Consider the following 12,758-nt stretch of genomic DNA (forward strand, 5'->3'; position numbering starts at 1 on the left):
GCCGTGCAGGTTGCGGGATTTATTTGATCACACCGGTCAATGTGGGTTGTTGAAGGTGGGAGCAAAGACATGGCAGCATATAAGTACAGTACAATTGTGTTTTATTGTACTTCACTCCGCTGCCCACGATGTGCTCCGGTCAAGTTCTCCGGGCATGCTGTGAGTGCTCGCAGCTCCTCTCCTCAAAGACAATATCAAAAACGCCATGAAATAGCTTTTAACAAGAAACATTTTACGGTTTATTATCTACATTCATGACAAACTTGTCAGTACAAAACAAATTCCTTAGTTTACATTTTACAGCCCATCCCAGCAACATCTTTCAGCATTAAATGGCAGTTTTTACTGTACAGAATCCGTCACTGTTTTAAACAATATATACACTGTATTATCTAAGCCGTCTCCATACGAAGACAATATTCAGTTAAACCAGTGGTCACAATATACTGAATACAATATTGACATTTACCACGTGCCATGGTGCAGTACACACCACACACTTGAAACAGTAAGCACAGGCTAAAAAAGCAAGGTACTTGAATAGAATGGATTTGTTAACATTAGAGCTTTTCTTTAATCTATGCATCAGAATCATGTGCTTTGAACACAAGAGGATCTTTTGAATCAATCGGTGTCAAGACAATCTTGCAGTCAAAAGTAATTCAGCATTGTTCAACCTCGAAGGGGGCGAAGGACATAAACGATTGTATTGTACACCATATCACACGAGAGAAACATATCCTCTTATAAATGGATGAGAAATTGCCGAGACTTTGATTTAGCAATGGTGTGGACCATGTTACTATTTGCGAATGATCAGACATTTTGGATGCACTAAATTGCTAGGACGCTCATCCCAGACTCAATAGCAAAAAAATAGCCAAAATTAAACTGGTAAAGTACATACTCTTTGGTTTTTTCGGTAAAGTCACGTAGGTAAAAAATTAATTTAATTTATTTTTTTTTACCTACGTGACTTTACCGAAAAAACCAAAGAGTATGAATCCTTGCAGTCATGGTAAAGTACAACCAAGTGTCATCGTGTATATGCCCAAAAATCAACCTTCATGGCTTTCAGATTACAAAAGTCTACAAATGATCCACACCAACAAGTGGCCAATAAATTGGCTGGAGAATAGGTAATTTTGTGCATATGTAGTATTAGTACCAAACAATATTTTGCAGCAATACAGTAAGTGTTGGTCTTTCGACTATTTAAGTGCATCAAGTCAATTATCTTGTGTAAGTTCTCCATCTGCACATTGTCAAATTCTTAGTTCTCCATCTGCACATTGTCAAATTCTTTACTCAGTGCATCAAAAAATCATACACATTACCTTCCTTTTTGTAAACACTTAAACGAGGCAAATCCTCAAGCACTTCTCGAAAATGGTATGCAAATAAGAGGTCAAAAAAGTATGTTTACCATAATTGATATTCCTATTTTACAGATCTACTTGGGATGCAAAGCACATGTTCCAGAACTGCTTTAAAACATAGAGAAGCTTACATAGTGCAGTTTAATGTCAGGTACACTGTGCACAAAGCACCAATGTCTACAGAAGATTATAAGATGGAGCGTTTTTATCTACATCACACTGCTTTCCAATGGCAATACAAAGCACCAAGCATGTCAGCACAATTAAAGCAGTTACAGTACCATGGATGCAGTCATTTGGACAAATGATTAGAATGCTTACAAAAAATGATGGCAATAACATTTGCACAGATTCTTTTGTGATTTGTTAGATAGACTTGCCTTTTTTTAAGTCAACGCAACATCTTTACCCCGTATTTTAAATTGTCAACTGTTAAAATAAATGAATGCTGTTTGTATGCATGCTCAAGTGCAAATGTGCTTATACGAATAAAAACAGTTTTAAGAGATCTTATAAAGGAATGACAAAAGGCAAACCCACGTAGAAAGTGGAGCCAACAGAGCAAAAAACCAAAACAACAAAACTTGCCATTAGATAAAAAATCTTGGTTCACATCATTCAGTTTTGCACAACCATGAGGTGCAACCTTCATAAACAGAAAAGAAAACGTAAAAAAAAACAGCCTGAGCAAACAAATGTGGAGGTCTCCTCGTTGGACCTGAACGTGTAAACATCATCACAAAATCTCTTTACGAGTCTCATAAAATTTCAAGTCTGGTATGTCGGCAGTATTTCCAAAAGCCGTCCTCCCAGTTCCCGGGCAAACTTGTGATCGGTGGCACTCGTCCACGCCGGTGAGCGAGCTCGAGTGTGCAGAATCGCAGAGTTTGCCTTGGCAGCTGGACAGATTGAGGGCCCGCCGACAAGCAGACCTCACCTGCACCGCCCTCGGCCATGTGACGTTTTCTTGGGGGTTTCCAACCTCTGCCTCGTTCTGTCATCAAGCCACGGTAGCTCAAAGTCCCTTCAAATGCAGAAAAAATGTTGTTTTGATCATGCGATATATTCGAACCGTGTAAAATGTTCCGTTAGTATTCATATTTAAAGGAAAAACACGTATTATTTCAATGCTATGGATAGATCGCAAAGTCCAAATGATGATGGGCTGCTCATGTTTCTTGATCCCAGCACAGCAACAAATGAGCAAATTTAACAGCTATCTTTACTCCTTCAGCAGAATATACTGCATTTCAAATTGAGAAATGTAATCAAATGAAGCTTGGTTTACTGTTATTAGAGCAAGCTACAACAGCCATTGCTAGACTTTCTAGACAAGTAAAAAATATATATGTTATTTGAGACAAAATACAAGATGATGTTCATGTGGTACATACTGTGGCAATAATCTTGGTAAAGCCCTTCCAAAAGCAATGACAGGCAGCAATGGTGTTACCTCCAACTCCTCCACTGTAAAAAAAAATATAGCAGAAAACCCCAAATTAAGAGAACTATTAAAACATTTTGTCAAACTGCAAAATTATATCGATTACAAACACAATACTTCACCAGCGCAATATAGTGCTTTAATAGCTAGTGTTTAATTTTATTTTTACAAAGTCAACACATTTCAGGAAACACCTACACTAAAAAACTTTACTCAACCACTGTATTTGTTGAAATACATACAGAAATGGACATGTTTGTATACAAATTGAAAGAACAAGATGTAAAAAGTATGCAATCCATTGCCCATCTCATAATGACAAAATAAAAATATGAAATTCTGGAAGCTGTAAAAACTAGCCTTACAAAGTCATAAATAATGAGTTTTGCTTGAACATGTGTGTACATGTGCAGTCTCCCACCATCCTCAGGCTCAGGGAAGAAGGATAACATCTCTGGCTCAGGTTCAGGTATTCCTTCTTTGCGAAATGCCCTTTCCCGCAGCCGTTGTAGCTGCCTCTGCTCCCGAATTCGCTGGATGTCCCACCTGTTCAAGTTTTTGTGTCAGATCACAAGCACTTCCCAACATATAGAAACAACGCACAACTTGCGTTCTGTGAATGTAGGCTATTTTCTTGCTGCTTGGATCATTATTTTACACACACTGCAGTGTTAAGCATATTTTCCAGGAAAATACATACAATGGCGGGTATGTGTTAACACAACTTCTTAAAACACTTAACCAATTTAATTGTAAAACACTGATGAAGCCACAAACTGTATAGCATATTAGTGGCTGAAAAGTTTGAAAAACAATAGTTACCCAAATCGAAATAGTGATTATTGATAGGCTTACCGTTTCCTCCTTTTTTCATCCAACTCATGTTTGGTGTGTCTCTTATTGAAGGCTTCATCTTCAGTATTCTGTTCAAAATCAATTCAATAAAACAATCAATGGTGGCCGCGGCATTTCATGAAAAAAGAAATGAAAATATTTTAAAAATGTTGAGTGAGCAGCTTACCTCCAGCAAATATTCAGACTGGATTTTGTCTAAAGGCTCCAGTTTAATTTCTCTCCATGAGGGAACTGTAACAAAAAAATTACAAACACGTTTGCTCTAGTATACAGGTTCATTTGCTCTCAAATTTGTATCTAATAACAGGTAACATTCCATATCAGGATACTTGAAAAAATAAGTGCATTACAAAGCTAAAAACACTGACTTGCGACAGTGTCGTCCTTCTCTGTGAGGATGGGCTCATCCATGGAGACGGCAGGTGGCTGAAATTGGTAACACCAGTACATTTCACTCGTCCGTAAAACAGGGTCCTCTTCCTCGTCCCGTCCATCGTCTGCTGTGCACGCGCGCAGAGGCGAGCACGAGCCTCCGGGTGCCGGGCTGGCATGTGCCTGCCTCCACTTCCCCCGTGCCCTGCCACCCTTGGACCAGCCCGAACGTTTGGGGCAAACCGGCAATGAGGCCTTGCCACCCTTTGTCCGCGAGCTCTGAGGTGTGCTGGTCTCGGCAGGTGAGCTGGGGGAATGATTCGCCGAGTTCGAACCTTTTTTGCCCTTTGACCACTGTGAGGGCCTTGGCGTGTCAAGCTCCAATGCTGCCTTACTGCCACCCTTGGCTTTGCTGTTTTTTGAGCTCAACTCAGCAGGGGAATGTGACAGGTGATTTGAGTTTACCTTCTTCTTGTTTTTATGCCAAGGTGTTCGTGGGCTGCCAATATCTGTTTCTGTTAATTCTGGTGTCGCAGGCAAAGCAGATTTTACGCATGAATTCTTTTTACGATTCACTCCCTTACTCCGTTCCCACGGTCGCACAATTTCAGGGGTTTCACATGGCTCTGACGATTCCCGCACAGGGCTTGAATCCTCTGTCTTGTCCGTTTTGTTTTTCAGGCGGCAAACTGTGGACAGTGAATCAGCATTTGTCGTCTCTGCCGCACTGTTCAAGGCAGTCAATGCTTTGCATCGGGCCCAACCTTTGCGCCTGGAGAACTTTCTCCCATTCTTTCCGTGATAAGTCCTGCCCTTGGCAGGCTTGCTTGGAGTTCGCGTAAGTGCCTTTGGCTGGCTGCTCTCATTCTCACTCTCCATTGCCAGCTTCTTTGCAGTGGGCCCTGGGTCATGTTCGCCAGGGCTCTGAGGCCTAAGAGAAAGTGAAAATGTTTACATCATTGTAAAGTTGGAACTATTATCAAAAAAACAAAGTCGCTGAATCTGCAAAAATATGTTGCAATTATGCTTGCCAACAGCATTGATAATCATTTTTACACTGGGTTTTAAATGTCAATTAACATATAGCGCCAATGTTACAAAATATAACAGCACCACATTGACATTGATTTTGGCCAAACTTTAGCATGTATCACCTTTTGTGGCCATGCTGATCTGTAGCTTTTTGTGGTGACAGGGGCGACCGTGGAGGCTGTTCCTGCGGAGAACCCTCCAGACCCTCATTTTCCTCGTTCCTCTCCTTGAGCTGCTCCTTGCGGTCCCTCCGAATCTGCTGGTCATTCTTTTCACCATCTCTCCGTGCCAGCAGCATTCGCCTCTCCATGCGCTCCAACCGTGACAGCAGCTGCCCCACAACCAAAAACATATTGACTGGGGCACCTCAAGGGAAACGATTGCCTTAATTAGTTTATATGGTACGATGGACAGTGCAACAATGAGAAGCTATTGTGCAAACTATGGAATTAAGGTAACAGGTGATCTGAAAGCAATATTTGTACAGACCACTGAAAAGCCATGATTCCAATTGAGGAATGCCTTTTCTAATAGAAAATTTAAATGTATTTTTGTTACATTTTGCAAGTTCATCATACTCTTTTATGCTTTAAATTTTAACAGTCTATTGTAATTATGAGTGCACCTCCATATGCACACGTGGATAACCAAATGTTTTGTGCATTGGGGTTAACAGAACTTTAATCATATCAATGTTCCACGAAAAATAAAGTCAGACTGGATCACATGTTAACGACTGCAACCCTAAGCACTTTCATTATTTCTATAATTAGCATAGTTGGGTACGTATGGTGCAAAAGAAGTTCAACTTACATACGTCACCTTTAAAATTTGGAGAGTGACCACGAACACAAAAGGGGCTCATTTACAATTTGTACACACGGACGATAATGATCAAGGCCAGTACAACCACAAAGCACTAAAACACGTGGGTTTCTGAAAGGTCAAGTGGCACAAGTCGAATTTTGACAGCTTAAACATCTCAAGAGTTCGTGACCTGTAGCTACATACACACACTTCTGTGCGTTTGGAGTATTTGGCTACTATCAATTTCCACATAAACCACTTCGTTTTAATTTGTGGCCAAGTCGCTTCTGAAAAAGAGCTATATAGCTCAGTGGGTCGTAACTGGTCAAATATATAGATTTTAAATAGTTTGTAAGTAACGGGGCTCGTTAATACATTTGACAGTGGCGCTTATTGCAAGCCAGAGTTTACAGGGCAAGGAATAACTATGCCACTATTTTTTTTTGGGGCGGTGGGGCAAGGGTGGGAGGTAGTTTAATAGCTGTGGGGGAACCACGTGTCGCACATTCCCGTCATCGCCGGCACCCGGAAGAGGGCGGGCACGTGTGCGAGCACGCGCACTCCCGCGAAAACACGCGGTCACGTGCGTGCGCGGGCACGTCAAAGCAATGGGGCGAGGTGTGGTGGTGGGGGAGGGAGAAAGACGGGGTTGGGTGGGAGGAGTCATGGGCGTGGTTAGGAGAGAAGGGCGTGGCTAGGAGGTAGGGGGCGTAACTAGAGGGGCGGGGTATAAATGCGCGCGCACAGAACCACGTGCATGAGAATGTACGATTCATGCGGGAGCCACGCACGTAAAAATTGCACGAGAGCGCGAACATCACACGAGCGTTTACAGAAGGGACACGCGCTAATAGAACACACGTCAACACAAAGGAGGGAGCGTATGGAGAACACACGAGCCAATCGGCGTGAAGAGCGACAAAAGCACGGGTGTTGGATAATACTACGTGCAAGATAGCGCAAGGGTAGGACGATAACGAAACGCGAGCAAAAGAGCGAGCCACGCACGGGCATGAGAGAACAGCATACAAGCACGCACACTATTAAATGTGCCGAGAACGAAGCTCGTGGACTTTTCAATTAACGAGAGCCATGAGCAGAGCGAGCCGGCGCGGTCACCGCGTGAAACGGCAGCAGACACACACCGCATTACAATACGCGTGGCGCACGCAATTAGCATGGCCCCTACTTAGAAGCATAATGCACGTACGCAGTATTAAGACAACGCTTTCACCGGCTAGGTTACGCACATTCGGTTTACACACGATTACATACGGTACTCGCTGCAATCCATATACACACCCACCATCTACTGTATACCTACAGTACTCTGAACATTTACATCCTTCCGACAGTACGTGATTACGTGCTACCGTATGTCGACAGGCATGCAGTACTCGCTCTGAACACTACCTACCTATATAATGTACACATGACACACAAGCTTTGACGCAATACGCTTTGCACAAGCCGCGCTGGCAATTTTCTTGTCCTACGATGGACAGTGCACACTCGTCTAGAAATAAAAACACAACATTTCAGTAATTTAGATACGGACGTGCTGTTTACAGATAATTGAATATGCCCGTTACATAAAATAGTCTTATTATAATACAACAATACTGCATTTGTATGGTACAAAACTAAAGTAAATCCCTCTACTGTTTACACGTGCTTACGTATAATGTATACAACGCCCTTAGAACAGTACACATGGATGCTATATTTAGTATTGAACGTACATAAACTATGGAGTACTCTTTCAAAAGTATGCATACCATGTAGCCTATACGCATAATTACATCTACTGTAAACATTGACAATGCTTACCACAACATACTTGTATATACTGTACGTGGTTCCATATACTGTACAATGTGTATGTGCATGCGGACATACTATAAATACAGTAATACTACAGTACACAGACTGCTCCACAACACGTTGCTTAATGTAGTGAGAATCCTTCATTATAGTAGCTGTATTACACGTACATGTACTGTAACAATGCCTCTACTGAACTTACTACTCTGCATATATCGTACAGTATACACACTTAAATAAAGTACAGGTACTTGTGCTTGACATAATAATCAGCACACTACCGAATGACTACACGTGATTATACACAGCATGCGGTGTGTGTATATATAACATACTGTGCCAACATCCACAACATAAATAGAGCGCACGCATTCTAATCGTGAGAGTAACTGTGCTCTCCCACAATCTTACAAGGACACAGACGACCTCGGTACGTGTACGACATCATACGTGTGTACCTTGCACCGGGTATCCTCTTTAAGTAGCGCAAAGCCCGTTGTCCCCCATAACCATACAAACAGCAAGCACCAGCATCACACACACACAATCATTCTCCCGGGTTCATTTTGCTTCGGGCCCCATGACCCCCCCCCGCCTCCCGGGCCATGCGTGGACCCGCAGTGTGGAGGGTCCCCGTACGTGACTGAATTACAAGTGCCGATGATGGGGGACGATATTGGGAAATGTACGAAGCCGACGCCACGTTCGTTAGCGCAATGAAGTCCCTAACGTCGTCGTTGTTAACAGTGTCGTTCGTACCGTGGTGTGCTGCTCCTACCACCACTAACCAACATGCCCCCCCCCCCACCATATCCGTATCCTACCAACTCAGTGCAACGGTGGTGCAGGTCTGGCCTTTAGTTTCACGTGTTTGTGTGAGCGGCAGCACCGGCAACGTTGGCTGCTGGATGGGTTGATAGCAACAACGCCTGCGGTTGTTGACAGCTTCTCCAAGGTTAAAAGAAAAGGTAAACGATGCAAACGCGCAAAAAAACCCCTGCAAGTTTCTAGACCACCGCCTTTATATTACGAAACGAACGGATCGTTATCGACAAACTGTACCAGTCTTCCTTAAAAGCTCAAACATACACACTAAAAATACATCAGCTGTGAGTCACTGGGGTCGACGGAGATTCGATGAAAACAAAACCCAACTTAAACGCATCCTTAAAAAAATAGTATTTTTATAACAAGGCCCTGTAAGTTTCAAAAATGGTACAGCAATACTGTACCAGCACTGACAAAAACATCGACGTTCAAGACCCTTGGTGGAAGAAATTTGAAGAAAAAAACCTCTGATTTGGTAACTGTCGCAGGAGCAGTGCAAGACGTCATCTCTACATCTCGGGGTAGAGGCACAGAACCCCAGAGTCACCGTCAGCAGCAGCCTAAAGCATGGGGCTTGGTCATTTATAAAGAATCGACTACCACACAAGTGGTGCTCGGTGGTTGTGTTCCGTAAAGCTCTCGAGATATGTCGTTCGGCATGTCGCTCAAGACTCAAGTTGTGATTTGTCTTTGCTTAGTTCACTCATCGTAACCCCCTTCCGGACGACTCCAAGTGACTCGCACGGCAGGTGTCCTTTCCGTGTGTGCGGGAGAGAACTTTCAAGGAGGATAGCTCTGTATGGTTTGCCAGTCGACAATGACCAGTCAGCTTCGTCCACGTGCTGGATTGAGTTTCTTGAAGAAGCTCCCCTGGGCACGTGGAGGACAAAGCGTCGAACATCACCCACCCCAACCCTCCCAAACACGCGGTCACACATCATAAAGGGGCCAATCATGATGGCGTCATATGAAGATTGATGATGGAGACATAAGAACCCAGCGTACGGAGGAATGCGTCTCTTTTTTTCTACATCCCAGGGGGCCTTCCCCTACCAGCCCGCCCACCTGCCCATGGGAGGCTTCTACCTCCTCCTACTCCCATAAGCGGATTCCCGCCGGGCGAGGCAGAAACTCGCCTCCACCCCCCCGTCCCCGGTCGATGGTTTTTGTTGTTGTTGCTCGGCAGGGGGCTTCCTTGTGGCCGCAATGGCCAAGGTCCCCCAGATATTAAAGCCTGGCGGGCAGCAGCATGGCGACGGTGACGACGGGGAGGGAATCCCTGTGCTGCAACATTGGTCTCTTTTATATATCCCAGGACACGAGCACATACTGTGGTGCATTCACACAAACGTACGGAGGATATTGTCGAGGCGTGTGCTTGCAAAGGGTGGGAAGGCTATAATATCCTATTTAGTCACGGAGGTGAATGGTTATAAAAGTACTTCCCGTCCAATTTGCACATTTCTAAAAGTACACAAGCCGTCAACATGAAGCACACAGTAAAAACAAGACGCTGGACTGCATGTCACAGATGGACAATCATGAATAAACACCAACCACTGAGTTATACACACGCACAGCTGGGCACATAACAGTACATTTATAGTTACAAACATCAACCCACAACATAAGCACAGCCAGTAAGAAGAAGAAGGGGGGTTACACAACACGAGCTATGAGAGCCCATGGCTAGTTCCTGAACCTCAACATCCCCAGCACAACCTCCCCCCATCCCGCATTGCAATGGCCCCAACATACCGCTTCCTTCTCCGTCTTCAGCGCCTGTATTTCCTTCTCCTTGCTCTGCAGCTGATGCTGCTGCTCCTCCATCATGTCCAGGTGAAGCAACAGCAGCTGCTTCACGTGGTCGACCTGCGAACCACCACCACCGCCATCACCGTCGCCGCCATCGTCCCCACCACAGCCCCTGCCGCCACTGCCCTTGGCACGGCCGCCCGACTTCTTGCGCCGCGTCTTCCTGCCTCGGCTTCTGCCCTGGCCGCCCTCGGCAGCCACCGCCGGGGCAGCCGTGACGGTGGTGGCACCGCCAACCACGACGCCGATACCGCCACTGCTGATGTTGTTGTTGCTGCTGCTGTTCGCTGCGCTCTCTGCGATGAAGGGCGGCGTGGAGGAGGAGTCCGACGGTGCCTTGGCCGGGCCGAGCGGGGCCGCAGCAGTCGCAGTCTGCGGCCTCTGCTGCAGCTGCTGCTGAAACTGTTGCTGCTCGGGCCTCGGCGGGGCGGTCTTCACGGGGCACCGGGCCACTCCGCTCACGACGACGAGGCTACCCATGCCGCCGCCTCCTCCGCCCAGGCCGACCCCGCATGTCCGTGCGGCTTTGCCGGCGGCGGCGTCGCCCGGCGTCGCGAGGGCTCTGGGCGCGGCGGCGGCGGCGGGGGGAGGCTGCTGCTGCTGCGGGGCCGGGGCGCGGGGCTCCCCCTCCACGTCTCGCCCGCCGCTCGCCGCCCGCGCCGCGGCGGCAGACATCTTGTGGTGGTCGTCGTCGTGCTCGCCTTCGTGGTGTTGTCCTTGTGATTATTTACAGCGATGGTGGTGGTAGCGATGGTGATGATGATGATGGTGGCGGCGGCTGAAATGAATTGTTGGCCGCTGCCGCCACGCCGCCGTCTTCGTTCCCCGGCCGCCGTCGTCGTCGTTGTTGTTGTAACCGCTACCGGCGCACTGCGTTATTTACAGCTGTAATACTGTAATTGTTGTCCGTGTGGTTGGGTGAGCGACGGGGATGCAAGGGGGTTGACGGAGAGGGGAGGGAGACGGACGGGAGGGGAAGAGATGCAGCAGGATGAAGATCTCTTTTTCTCAGTCCCGAGCGGGTGCTAGCAAGAGGAAGTGCAGACGGAGTGAACAGCAGGGAGGGGAACACTACTCAATGCATCTCCCGGTTCAGTCCAGGTAGGAACCGGAGCAAGCAGCGGCTAGCAGAAGGGAAAGAAGAGAGGGAGAAGAAGAAGGATCAGTGGGGAAGGGAGGGAAGTGGGGTGGGTGGGTGGGTGGTGGGGGGAAATGAAAGCGACTCTGCGTGTTTCCCGCTTCAGTCTGGGCGGGAGAGGGAGCACGATGAGAGGCAGCAGCAGCGAGGGCAAGAGGCGTTCGTCCCCTTGCCGCTCCCATGCACGGAGGTCCCTGCTCGCATCCCTCGCTTTGCAAGGGGGGCGGAAAGAAAAAAGAAGAGGGAAATGCCCGGCGCTCTCTAATCTACTCACGAGTAAAATAACACTCGAGCAGGGGGGGGGGGGGTGTCCCCTACCGCCCGGCGACTACTACGTGGTTATTTAGTGAAGGTGTGCGATGGTGAGTTTATGTTGCCGCGTCGTTGTTGTTGTGATCCTCGTTGTTGACGCGGGTATTTTTATTATTTATTTTCGCTCCCAACAACTCTGATCGCGAGCTGCAGACGTCGAGTTTGGATCTCCACACGCAAGAGGGGCCGCGCCCGCGGTGTACTCCGTAAAATCGTTACCGTGTTACGACCTCGAGGCGAGTGCACGGCACGTAGCACGTTGGTAAAGCTGTCGAATGAATAGCTGCTGGGATTTTTTGTTCCCCCGTGGAAATATTTCGCTCGATTCGTTAATGCGACGCAATCACTCGAATGCCACCACCCCCGCCGTGTCTTGAAGATGGTTCAGGCGGCATGGAGGCGGATTGGCTTCCGGCTAACTTTGACCCCTCCTGCAACTGCTTGGACTACGGTGGCCCGTGCGACTCCCTAAAAAAAAACCGCAACGCGATTTAATTGCGTACTAATGCAAATACGCAACTGCGTTACGGAAAATATAGTTACGCAATGTCTACGAGATACGCTGCATTGAAACTAGATTTCTTCTTATATTGTTGATTCTTTTGGTAAAGTCATGTAGAAGGGAAATAATAAAAATATTAAACAGATTTCATCTGTTCCCCTTGTATGCAAAATACCTGAAAAATAAAGAGTACGTACAGGCTTTGCACTATTATGCCTGCATCTGGCCAAATCTGGAATACGCCCGAGACCTGGGAAGCTCAGCGGTATTCAGCCTGGATACACAAACATGCGTAGTAGGCGTCGTGAGCAGTAGTAGAAGACAGGACAGCAAATTATTTTATTAAGTTCTCCCTACATTCTCCCAACACTGACCAGCGTATTTACTGTATGTTCAACTTCTTTCGCACAGTACGTAGCCAACCAGTGCTAATTGGAGGTGCGCAACTAA

At 46.5% G+C, this 12,758-nt stretch overlaps 1 protein-coding gene across 1 annotated transcript; it reads right to left on the bottom strand.

Annotated features, from left to right (window-relative positions):
- Positions 1-211: 211 nt before the first annotated feature.
- On the bottom strand, positions 212-12,009 carry MSL1 (MSL complex subunit 1). The gene is made up of 8 exons (XM_078860273.1): positions 10,300-12,009; positions 5,205-5,413; positions 4,047-4,981; positions 3,845-3,909; positions 3,679-3,746; positions 3,245-3,369; positions 2,774-2,846; positions 212-2,403 (listed from the first exon to the last, which is right to left on the bottom strand). The coding sequence occupies exons 1-8, from the start codon at positions 11,029-11,031 to the stop codon at positions 2,313-2,315; spliced, it is 2,298 nt and encodes a 765-aa protein (XP_078716399.1). The 5' UTR covers positions 11,032-12,009; the 3' UTR covers positions 212-2,312.
- Positions 12,010-12,758: the final 749 nt, after the last annotated feature.

The sequence above is a fragment of the Lampetra fluviatilis genome, chromosome 10, assembly GCF_964198595.1.
Source record: "Lampetra fluviatilis chromosome 10, kcLamFluv1.1, whole genome shotgun sequence".
NCBI lineage: Eukaryota > Metazoa > Chordata > Hyperoartia > Petromyzontiformes > Petromyzontidae > Lampetra > Lampetra fluviatilis.